At 41.0% G+C, this 12495-nt stretch overlaps 1 protein-coding gene across 1 annotated transcript; it reads right to left on the reverse strand.

Annotated features, from left to right (window-relative positions):
- Positions 1–1117: 1117 nt before the first annotated feature.
- On the reverse strand, positions 1118–5161 carry LOC115004667 (transmembrane protein 238-like). Its single transcript, XM_029426365.1, has 3 exons — positions 5059–5161; positions 2223–2370; positions 1118–1649 (listed from the first exon to the last, which is right to left on the reverse strand). The coding sequence occupies exons 1-3, from the start codon at positions 5159–5161 to the stop codon at positions 1118–1120; spliced, it is 783 nt and encodes a 260-aa protein (XP_029282225.1).
- Positions 5162–12495: the final 7334 nt, after the last annotated feature.

Here is a 12495-nt window from a genome sequence, read left to right on the forward strand (position 1 = left end):
GAAGTCCCGCTGCCTGCTTCAGCGCGGCGGCGGTGAGAGCCAGGCCTCGACTCTTCCTCAGGCCATGCTGCAGCACCGCTTCAAACTGGGCACACAGACAGATCACCCTGCAGAGACAGAGACCAGTTACTGACGTGTGTGTGTGTGTGTGTGTGTGTGTGTGTGTGTGTGTGTGTGTGTGTGTGTGCGTGTGTGTGCAACAGTTCTGCTTTGTCACTTCAATCTACGGCTGCACTTTAAACTCCATTATTTATAGTGTCAGAGGAAAAGATGCCACGAGTTATAAACAGTACACACTCGTGTTTTCTGAATATGAATCTAACTTGCATCATACAACAACTGCAACCTTTTATCAACAAGGCAGAAATGGTCATTCAAGGACTTTCCAGGACCACTTCCATGAAATTCAAGGACCCAAGACGGCAAAGTTTGAGACACAGATGAAGATTAATTACTGGTAAAACACAAACATTGTAAAAACACACAAGTTAAAGCATTGGATTAATCCCTGTACTGCACACTTTATTATAAAACAGAGATTATAAAGGTACACATAAAATAAATAAGTGGAAACTGTTTGTGTCTGAAAGCTGCATTTTATTACTGTATAACACTGTACATCTCAAGCAGTATTCTTTTTAAATAATATCTGTATTCATATTATTACACCACTGTATATACTGTAATATACATCTGTGTACATATGTATTGTTATTTATATTGTTATACAATGTGATTATATTTTATTATATATATGATATGTAAAAAGGATATTTAAATTATTTCTGCGTTTGGTTCATTTCCACTGCTGTCCTTTTATAACAAAAGTCAGCTATACATATTCTGGTCACACATGACTCAAATAAAATTCATCCTCATTTGAACTAATCTCTTATTACACCATTTATATTTATATGTTCAGTCACCACATCCCTAATGTGCTCAGTCTGACCGCAGATCTGAGGGACGATAACACTATCTGAGTTATAGTGAGCAAAGTTTACATCTTCTCAGCTGGATACGACCTGTTGTCTAATCATTACTGGAGCGTGTCAGCAGAGCAAACTAACAAAAGTCCCTTTGAACAGAATAAACTGACAAAGATAAAGATCCCAGTTCATATTGACAAAGTGTCTCTCACGAGCTCTCCAGCTGGGGAGGCGAAGGAGCTGTCACATATAGTGGAGAGCGACACCTCCGTGTTTGAAGGCCTGTTGTTGCTCGTGGGGTCTCCTCTGATGGACGTGCCTGTCTTTCTGAAAGAGCTCCTGATCCGGCTGGAGAAGCGGTCGGACATGTGCCTCACCGCCCCGCTGAGCCCCCGGTTCTTCAGCTTGATCAGACCCACGTCGTCCTCCAGCTCCTCGGGCGGCACGTCGATGTTCCCAGAGTACCAGAACACCCACCAGATCAGGCTGAGGAAGATGACGATAGCCCCCGCGTAGATGAACAAATCGTGGACGACCAGCCCTCCAAACACCCCCACCATCATGAGGAAGACGCCGAATACGTCGTGGGCCACCGCGAACCAGAAGGAGCACTTGCAGCGGCCGACTCCTTCATACCTCCTCTCCAGGACCGGCTCAGGTGTGGACATGGCAGCAATGGAGATCCTCCGAAGCAGAAGCAGAGTTAGTCCAGATGTGCGCCTGCAGGACAGTGGAGCGTAATCCTCATCGACTCACATGAAACCACCTGCAGGGGTCAAAGTACAACGTGCACCAGAAGTTCTCAGCAGGAGTGCACACATGGAGCGTGCACTGAGGCCCCCGGGTGGAGAGAGAGATTCAGACGTACACCTTGGAAATACACCTGTGTTCCAAGAAACACTCCCGGTAACGGAAAATGGTCCAATGTGCTGTTTGTTCCCTTTTTGTAAAACAGTCCGTTAAGTACGTACAATATACACAAATCTAATTAAATGAACAATTTCTTATTTCCTTGTGTGTTTTTGTCGTATACAGATATTCAATGATGATGCCTGGTAATATGTATGATGATTTCATCATGTGACGAGATCATACAATGGTGTGTGTGTGTGTGTGTGTGTGTGTGTGTGTGTGTGTGTGTGTGTGTGTAACTATCATGCATTAGTCATGATAACAGGCCCGTTATAACCGCATCACATCTCTCGGTATCAGCAGATCCACTCCAGCTTTGTGATGTGTTGGATGTTTCAAAAGGAAAAAGTTGCATCATTGACTAAAATAATCCACTTTCACATCACAGGAGTCGCTTCTCTTCCAGCCTCCTGGCAGTCACGCCTCCGCCTCTGCTTCTCCTTCAGGATGGGGGTCCACACCAGCCCCGTCACAACAAACATCAGCCCGACGGAGAGGCGGGCCGAAGCTGCGGAGTCGCCCCCGATGCCTGGAGCAGGAAGAGGAGTCCGCCCGCAGCAGACATCAGGGATCCCATCACCATCACGATGATGGCTTTGTGTTGGTGGGCCCAGCCCGGGGTCTCAGCAGCGCCTGGACACACACTTTGACTCCCAGGGTCATCTGGAAATGAGGTTTCTTCCATCCTGTCTAAGTCGTGAAGCTGTATCCTCTCTGTAGGATCAACAAGAGGGCGTCTGCATGATGCACCTCTCTCCTGCCCAGCAGTGGCGTAGCTAGGCCTATTTTAGGTGGGCTTCAGGTAATAGAAGTTATTAATATGTGTTAGCTCCTTAGCTTTGAATAACTCTAGGAAAGGGAACAGTGTGGTAACATTAGGTCTTCTATGTTTGTTGGTGTACTGTCAGTAGTCAGTAGTAACTGGCTAGCTACAGAACAGCTAACGTCTGTTCACTATGGAAAACAATTGTAAGCAGGAAAGGCTGAATAGCTATTCTAACTATCATAATCTGCCAATGTTCATTGATGAGATGGATATAAGAAGAGTCCTAAGGAAAGGTGCAGCTCTGCCACAGGGAAGCAGCAGCAAAGAACAAGTGATGGTGGAGCCAACAGTGTGATGGAGGTGAGTGCAGGTCCAGGAGTAAATGAGACATGTTTGGATTAAATCCCTGTGATAGGCCACAGCACGAGCTAAATAAATCATTCATGAAAACACACAGCCTGAAGTTCCAGAGAATGATGCATTTGTTTAACACACATGACGGTGAACACACTTACACCAGACATGGCAGCAGTTTGCATTTTGAACATGACGTTTGGATGTCATGACGTTTACTTTAGTGTCTCGATCAGTTAATAAATCATTGTTTCAACTTATTTTAAAGGCTCATGCAGAAGGAGAGGCAGATATATGTTTCACATTAGTGTTGAGAGTTGTGCCCCCTCCCCTTACCAAGACCACACAGTTCCATTAGATCTAGGAAAGATGTGAAAGAAGGAAGGGGGGCAGACGCTCCAAAGACAGCGAGTGTAGTGGTACAGGCCAGATACACAGAGCGACAGAGAGACGGGGGATTTAAATGCAACAGGTCGGGAGAAAGTGAAGAAATGAGCGAACATAGCTATTAATAATAATTACACACTGATTTAAACATCGCTGATTGGTGCATGGAAGTACGTGACAAAACATTTTCCCAACTGAGCCTACTGTTCATGCAGGACTACATTGCTCATCGTAATAAGCTGGTTGAGAAAATAGCTTTGTCAGTGCCTTCAAACAACTTCATCAGCAGAAAATTCCATTTCCTCAACATATTAATTTCCTGACAAGTGATCTCTTAAATCACACCCCAGCTACACGAGCCACAGATGCAGAGAAGAACAATACATGTAAATAATTGATCGTTTCACTCTTTCATCTGTATTTACTGACATGACAATAAATGACATCAGAGACAACAATCACTTGATTCTGAAGGCATGTGTTCAGATGAAGGCTGCATTTAAAACTCAGAGTCTAAAAATACTTCATTTCTGCAACCGTTCAAACGGAGCCAAACCCAGAGCAGCGTTGCCCATAAGGGAAAGCACTAACTCTGACCTCAGTCTGTTATTTTGGTAATGGCTCATTAGAAAGGGCTTGTTTCCGATTAGCTCCTAATGTAACGTACACAGGCCATTGCCTTGTTTGCGTGTATATTGAGTTATCCCTCAGTGGACCCCTCTTGCCATAGTGTGCTGCTGGAATAACTGGTTTGACTGTTCCAATCAGGCTGTTTGTTTTCGTCCTTGATCACAGACACAATGTCAGTCCATTATTCTTGCTTTGTAACCCAGTATTTGTCACCTAATGTATGTTTCTGATTGAAATGATCGCTGTACGTACAGTGATTGGGACTAATATTCAGATGAATGGCTTTAATTATTCTGTGAAGAAGTGACTCTGGTCATGCTTGCTTAGCTATTGACAATGTAATCCCTCTGCTTTTATCTGAACACTTCATTATTAATTATTTACACAAGAAATAATGTCATATTAATTGATTCATTTGAAATGCTTTGGCTCAACAACAAAAATCCACGCAACATTGTTTTTTGAGTTCTGGCAACTTCTAATGAAATCATGTTCAACCAACCAACTACATCGAGTTAGGAGAATTAGCTGTTCCTCTTCAAATGTATTTTTAATTTCCACTTCCTTAATATTTGGAAGCATAAACACAATTACTCACAAAAACTAAACTGTTTTTACAGAATATTTCAAAGTCATTTCAAGTGTTTTGTACTGAATGTACTTACAATCGTTTTAAACAATTAAGTTGCTGCAATTAGATTAGTTTTGAGCTTTTTCATGTTTTTGTTCATGAAGTAGTTTTTAAGAGAGGAATTCATTCAACAACAACATTGTTAGGTATCCTTTTTTATTTTGAGCTGAAATTGTGTTTAAACACGAGATACAGTCAGCATCTGAAAATGTTTAACACGGAGTGCTTGCTCGTTCATCAATACACTCTTCAGTAGAACAACAAGTCAAGACAACAATGTAATCGGATTCAAATGTGGTGGTGCTGTTCCTGACACTCATTACTTTTGGCTTCATGGCTTTCTGTCCATCAAGTTCAAAGAACAGCTTCTAAAATACATGAAAAGCACATTAAGGTTCCTTGCGATCGCTCAGATTAAGAGCATATTGCCCATTAGCAAAGCACAGCACTTATATCCTTTCCCCCCACTATGTTGGTTGCCTCGACCACGAAGTTTGCCGTCTTGTGGCCAGATCCTGGGGTGGACCTGTCACCGATGATGGCAATTCTCATCAATTCTGTATCTAGGCCTCAAACTCTTCTGTCTGCTTGTAAAGCAAATGAAAAGATATGTTAGCGTGTTAGAGTTTATGAATCTGATGATTATGCTACTTTTTAGTCCCTTTAAATCCAGTTGATCCACAGTCCAGGGACTGCTCATTTGCCTACAGTGGAACTACAAGGCTCTCTATGTGATTGACAAATCATTTTAAAAATGTGTCTGTGACTGAATTCAGATTGCACAATGTAGTTGACGGTTACACGAATAACCAAATATTGAATCATACTTTTCCTCACCATGGCACAAATGAAAAGCCCTTTCTAGCTGAGCAGATTTTTAAATGAAACTTTAGCATTATTGGAAGTTTTAGCTGAGTTTAGGCAACAAAAGCTACTTGGGAATCAAAAGCCATGGTTCAGAGTTACCACTGTGACCTTTAGCACACCTTTCAAATGTTATCAGCCCATTAGATGGGTAAACTGCACCTACCAACATGTTGTGAAGTGGTCATAGTTCTCAAACACGTGGTTAACCATTCAAACAAACTGCTTGGTTAAGTTTAGGAAATGATCACAATGTGGGTGAAAATAAGTTTGTTTGTACCTTAAGTTAGGTAAGTTAAGTATGTTAGGTAAGTTACATATGTTACATATGTCAACAATCAAGTCAACATTGAGTTTTGCTTTAACAAGGGAAACAAACAGCAGTCACCTGACTTCCTCCTTTGCTCCCGCCATAATTACTACGACAAGTAGAGGTTGCCGAATAACAATTTGGAACCTCCCTGCAGTGACCCAGCTTACCAATAGATGGTAATGGACTACTGAGCCAATTAGGAGGTAGAGTAAGACCAAACCACCTGAGATCCCCGATGACAACTGAAAGCAGCTAATAACATTTAAAACTGGTGCTTTTGTTTTGACACGGTATGCAAACAGCAGTTTTTGCTAAGTCATGCTCTTGTCCACTTAACCATTTAACCCAACCTAAATGTGGACAATGCCAATCTTCATTCAACATTATTTGCATAAATCTGACCACTGAAGTGTTTTTCATCTTCGTAAGTATCCCCCAACAACAACCAGCTGTACATTAGCTGTAGCTAGCCTAGCTCACTGACTTGACTCAACTCACTTTTAGCACCAGGTGCTTTTCTCTCTCTGGTTTCCCACTGCAGATAGTACCCCATCACTGTGCTGTAGACAGGATGTTCAGCTGATCGGCATACCGTGACATCATCTTCAACACATCTCTCTATATATCTGCAACCACACAGAGGAATATCTGCACTTTGTCAATAGTTCGGCTAAATGTAGTGGAGTTTTGCAGGCTGCCATTTTTTTTAATGTGGGACGAGTGAATAAAAAACATTGCGCTTGCTATTGATGGTACCAGAGTAGCAGAATAGCCGATGTAATTTCTGCCGCTAAAGGTCTTACAATCAAGTAATGTTAGCTCATGTAATGTTTACTTGCTAACTATTAATAATATAATAATAATAATAATAATACTTTAGACTTGTATAGACGCTTTTATCTAAAGTGTCATAATGTTCAGACTTTGTCCTTTATTGATTTGATCTGTTTGCTGTGGTTCTGTGTTAAGTTGTTCATTTAAAGGTTTGATTAAATGTTAAACAATAGGAACTGTGGATTTGTTTTTGTAACCAAACACAAAACATAAAAATAAGACTTTTATGAAAACACTGAATGAAAGATTGCTTACGAACACACAAACCATTTATAATTGCTAAATCAGGCTAGAATAGAAGGCTCCGAGTGACACGACATGAAGAGACATTTGGGAGCCAAAAGAGCCGAATCTTTGAAAAGAGCCGGACCTCCATCACTAGTGTGAGCGGTCTGACTCGTTACCATGGGAACCTGAATACAAACAGCACGCCATGATTGATCACTGGAGAGACGCTGTCATCAGTCAGGAACAGACCAATCATGGTATTGTTTCTGTGGTGCGCCATTATTTATACTTCACTAAAGATATTGAAGGCTTGAACACTGCTTCATCTCTGTTGTCCCGGGTTGAATGTGTGACAGAACACTTGGCCCCAGCCAGGCCCCCCCCCCCCAGTGATGATGGTGTAGAACCACCACTGCTGGTGCTGAGACTGGTGTTGGTCCTCTACGTGTTGGAGTTGTTCAGGAGCTGTGCAACAGAACAGCAACTTGTGGAGTTGCTTTGTTCTGCCATATCTGGTGTCGCTTTCTGTTTCAGTTGTTTTGAGTTTTGCCTTTCTGTATTGGTGGGGGCGCTTTACTTTCCAATGTGAATTAAATGCTCTTTGTTTTTACTTTACTAAATCTGTTGCCTCGTTTTCCTTTCTTCACCCGGGTTATTTTATTTCTACTTGTTACTTCCCTTTCCTCCAGACTAACAGGGAACGTAACATAAGATTACACTTTATTACAAGTACTAAGACAAATAAATGTAGTTTAGCATTTAACCAGAAGTGTGAAATAGCAGTGTGGAATGAATACAACACTATATCACCAAACTAATTATATATATTGTTTCTAAATATAGGCAATGACAACATGATGGCCAAAAGTCCCACATTTCCTGACAGCTGTAAACTCATCACACATGTTTAAAGTGAAGTGCAACAGCGCCTCCTGTAGGTTAAAGGAGGAACTCCTCTTTGGTAATAAAGTGCTTATCCCATGTATAACTTTAAACATTTAAAAGCACAGAAATGAACAGATCTTCTGTAAAAGAGTAGAAATAAATGAGGAGAACATGAATGATGTTTTTAATCCCTCAATTCTAATATAAAAAACCTTCAAATACACACATGATGAGACATGTACTCAACATAAACAGAGAAACAAGAAGAAGAATACAAATAAATGCATAACAACAATAAGAAATATGAAATAGAGCTGGAATAAATCAACTTCAGTAATATGTCATTATAATGAGAAACACTTACGTTCTTCTTCTTTACAGAGTTCACCATGAAGTTAGAAAGTTATAACAAGAGTGATGAACATTTAAATGAGTCTGTTAGAGGGAACCTAAGTGTGCACACTCCAGCATACACCTCTGTGGTGGAGTCCATGCAGTGCAGTCATCTCACTAACTTACTAAAGAGTGAACGCACTTATTGTACATGTGCCAGAAGATGCTTGTATTGATGAAGGTGATGTATTTACTGTGTGGCCATAATAAGAATAATGTTTAAGATGCGACGATGAGTATCAAAAACAAGAAGTCTGATGAAGTTTAAACAAGTACAAGTGTATATCAGAACTCCAGCAAGAGAACTTATGAAAGGTGAACAGGTTGATGCACTTTAAGCTTTAAGAAATATATTTAAGTAACCCAAGTTAATTATATATATATATATCTTTAGATATGAACTGCTCCATCTTCCACTCGTCTCTCCAGCAGGAGGACCAGTTGATCTGAGCTAATACAAGCTGAGCCTGCAGGTCGGTCCCAGGCAAACAATTACCAATAACTACATTTGATTCTGTGGTGAAGCTCCATAAATATACTTCACACTGTGCAGCTGCTCCTCTTTCACCTTGCTGTCTTCCTCGGGCAGGTTTGTTCACACATCCAGTTTGATGGAGTCCTCTGAAGGACAACAAGAGAAAGAACTCAATGAAAACTTGAATGAAGCTGAGAAACATTAGCAGACAACATTCTGGAATATTTTAGAAATAGAATATATATTTTATATATCAAACAGAAACACAATTGAAAGTAGTTTGTGTACGATGAGGGCATCTCATTTTAAGATCAGATGTTCATGTAATATCTGGATGAATGGAGGATATGCTGCAATACTCACATGTTGTGTGTTCCTCAGCTGTGATCAACTCGTCATCGATCCTGTAGGAACACAATCCCAAAAGTTATGTCTCAGGTTTAAATAACAGTTTGTTGTTAGAGTCAGCCCGCTTCAGAGTCCTGACACGAGCCGACTGATGGAACGCTTTACATGGCATCATATCTTCTGTGCAAACACTACAACTGACTGCAGACAGCTCTGAGCCTGCATTACAGGAAGTAACTCGTCTTTAGTCTGGATCCAAGAACCAAACACACTACCTGTCTCACTCTTCTGTGAAATCACAAGTTCCAAAGTTACAACTTGTAACATGTTGCTTGGCTTTGCATTGTCAGCTTGTGTTTTATTGTTAGTGGAAGAATGAAAGAAAAGAAACACGAGATGAAAGAACAGGAGAACCTGCAGGCAATGAGTGAAATCACTGATTAGTTCTGCTAAGCTAGGCTACAAGTGGAAGGTAGAACTGGGGGATTCCCCAACGTGAGTAACACATTAACCCCCCTGTTAGTACAATACTGCTGAACCAGCAGAGACTGAGTCGGACCCTGACTGACCTGAGAGTCTCCAGTCTGCAGTCTGGACTCTCCAGAAGGTCACGCAGCAGCTTCACTGATGAATCCTGCAGGTTGGTGTCCCTCAGGTCCAGCTCTCTCAGGAGGGGGGGGTTGGACTTCAGAGCTGAGACCAGAGAAGCCCAGCTGATCTCTGACAGACTGCAGCCCTCCAATCTGAATAAAGAAAACATGATGTGGATACAAATCCATTTATAATCCAATCAGATGTGTTCAGGTTTAAATGTGTGGCTCAACATTACTACGTCCTAATCCATGAATTGGAGTGACGCTGTCATTCTGTTATTGTGCTCATCATAACATCAGCTTCTACTTTATTATCTGTGGAAACACATTGAAATGAAGGAAACAAAGAATTCTTTGTGCTTGAGAAAGTAAACTTCATCAGTGTACACTAATATTAGTTCAGATGACCTTCTGTATACAGATGTGAGCGTTTACCACACGTGAACATAAATGTACTTTAATAACTAACAGTGGACATTTGCTACAGCTGCTTTAACAAACACTCGTCTTCTGTGACTGCACACTCAATTTAGTGCAAGAAAAGTCAAAATATGAACAAAAGGAAAGTTACGACTTTATGATGTAAATTATTTATGAACATAAATTATGTTCAATAATTATTAAACATGTTGGATCTACAGTAGTACCAGAGAGTCAGTGAACTGACCTGAGAGTCTCCAGTCTGCAGTCTGGACTCTCCAGAAGGTCACACAGCAGCTTCACTGATGAATCCTGCAGCTTGGTGTCCATCAGGTCCAGCTCTCTCAGGATGGGGGGGGTTGGACTTCAGAGCTGAGACCAGAGAAGCCCAGCTGATCTCTGACAGACCTGTAGCCCCCCAATCTGAATAAAGAAAACATGATGTAACTTTAGAAAACAATGTTGCTGCTTGAGTTAGTTCAAGGTGGAACATTGAATGTGTAAAGGTGTGTATTTTTGAAAAGCCTGAGATCAGACAGACGGTGTTACCACGGGAACAAGAGGAAGCTCCTCTGATAAATGTGTTTCATGTTCTTTACACAATTAGTGGAAAAGTGAAAGATTAAAGAATATTGTTGGAGAAAAACTGTCTTTAACCGATAGATTTCATAAAACTTAACAAAGTGGGGTTTGTTTATGAAACGGGAAGACTCTGAAGAATGTGTAGCAAAGGGAGTAAACCAGCTGAAGGGCCACAGGGGCCCATTGTGGATCTCATGCTTTCAACATGTGGCTCTGATCCTTTCAAACATCTACAAGAATGGTGATGAACGTGGTTTCAGGAGGTCGTTAAGTACGGCACAGATACAGATACTAGGCATGATCTCCAGTGTTATTTATACTATTTTAATTCTGTTATTTATATTATTTTAATTGACTTCACACTCATTTACATCAACACTGTGATTATTGTGCTGTAAATGCTCTGTCTCATCTTCTACTAAGTTTGATGTTTCTGCTGTGAAGCACTTTGGGCTGTAGTTCTTGTATGAAAGGTGCTCTACAAATAAAGCTTATTATTATTATTATTATTATTATTATTATTAAGGTTTAATAATCTGTTCAGAGCTGAAGAAGTTTAGAGGTCACTGTCAGCAATGATACAAATGTGTTGGTAATCAAAGCTCAAAGTCTCTGCAGCCTGTTTCTCTCTGTCATCAGATGTTTAACAACCTCCTTCATATCTCTCACACACCTCAGTACTGACATCTTCTTCACTGACTCATGGAGCACAATGTGAGTCTGTGGAAGCTCAACAACTGTCCCGTCAAACATTTACTTTCTCTACTTTACGTCATTCTCCACAATATTCAGACATTTGAAAAATAAAGAAGACAATAATAATAATTACAACGTCTTCACCTTCTGCAAATTGTGCCAATTATATTTACTACACGAGCTACAGTCAGTGAACTGACCTCAGCGTCTCCAGTCTACAGTTTGGACTCTGCAGTCCAGCACACAGCAGCTTCACTCTGAATCCTTCAGTGGTGTTATATCAGTGCAGCTCTCTCAGGTGGGAGGGGTTGGACTTCAGAGCTGAGGCCACGACTTCACAATCAGTCTCTGAGATGTAACATCCATAAAGTCTGTCAGGACACATATATTACAAAATGTGTTATTATGAAAGAGGAAACATTCATTTATTTCATGCATTTGATGACAAAACATTTGCTGTTAGACATTTTAATATCTTTACTGAGTTTAATATATGCATTGTCCCCCCCCCCAGGATACTCGGGAGATGCCCACAGGATACTGAACCTCTATTAGAAAGATTGAGGCCTACATGAAAGGGGGAGAAGTTACAAATGGAATCCGGGGCGAGGACGGCAGCAAAGAGCACGATGGATTCATGAGCAGGTAATCTAAAGTGATTCTTACACACATCTGCAGTTTCCCAGTTATATTTAGATGTTCTTTAGTGTTGTTGGATTATAAACGGCGTAAGGAATTCTTTGTGTGTTGTAACTGCGTCTGAACTCCCCTGTCTCTGCTCTGGCATCTTCAGAACACGAGGCAGGACAAGCCGCTGTGACATCAGTGGTTCATCTGATCTCACTGTGTTTGACATGAAACAATAACTCTCATCACTTATCACCTGCAGACTTGTAATATGTGTTTAATGTTGCAGATGAAGGGAGAGAGTAGTGCTGCAGTTACATTGAGGCTTCCATAATGTCCACAGTGTGTCAGTGTGATCTGATCCTAGGTCTGTCTCTGCTAGCTACCTTCTGCTGTCACTGACTGTTGACAAACGCAACAGAAAGGAAACAAATCATTGAAAGTATCAGAGATGTACAGAAATAAATGTTAATATAAAGACTCAGGTATTACCTGTGTGTCTGATGTAATGATGAAGAAACTGCTAGAATGTAACAACAACTTCTCTGCATTCACTCAGAACTGTAAAATGTGATGAAACCTCGAGCACCTCTAAAGTCTTTAGTTTGACAAGGTCTGCATGTCGCCT

This window comes from Cottoperca gobio, unplaced genomic scaffold (genome assembly GCF_900634415.1).
Source record: "Cottoperca gobio unplaced genomic scaffold, fCotGob3.1 fCotGob3_166arrow_ctg1, whole genome shotgun sequence".
Lineage (NCBI taxonomy): Eukaryota > Metazoa > Chordata > Actinopteri > Perciformes > Bovichtidae > Cottoperca > Cottoperca gobio.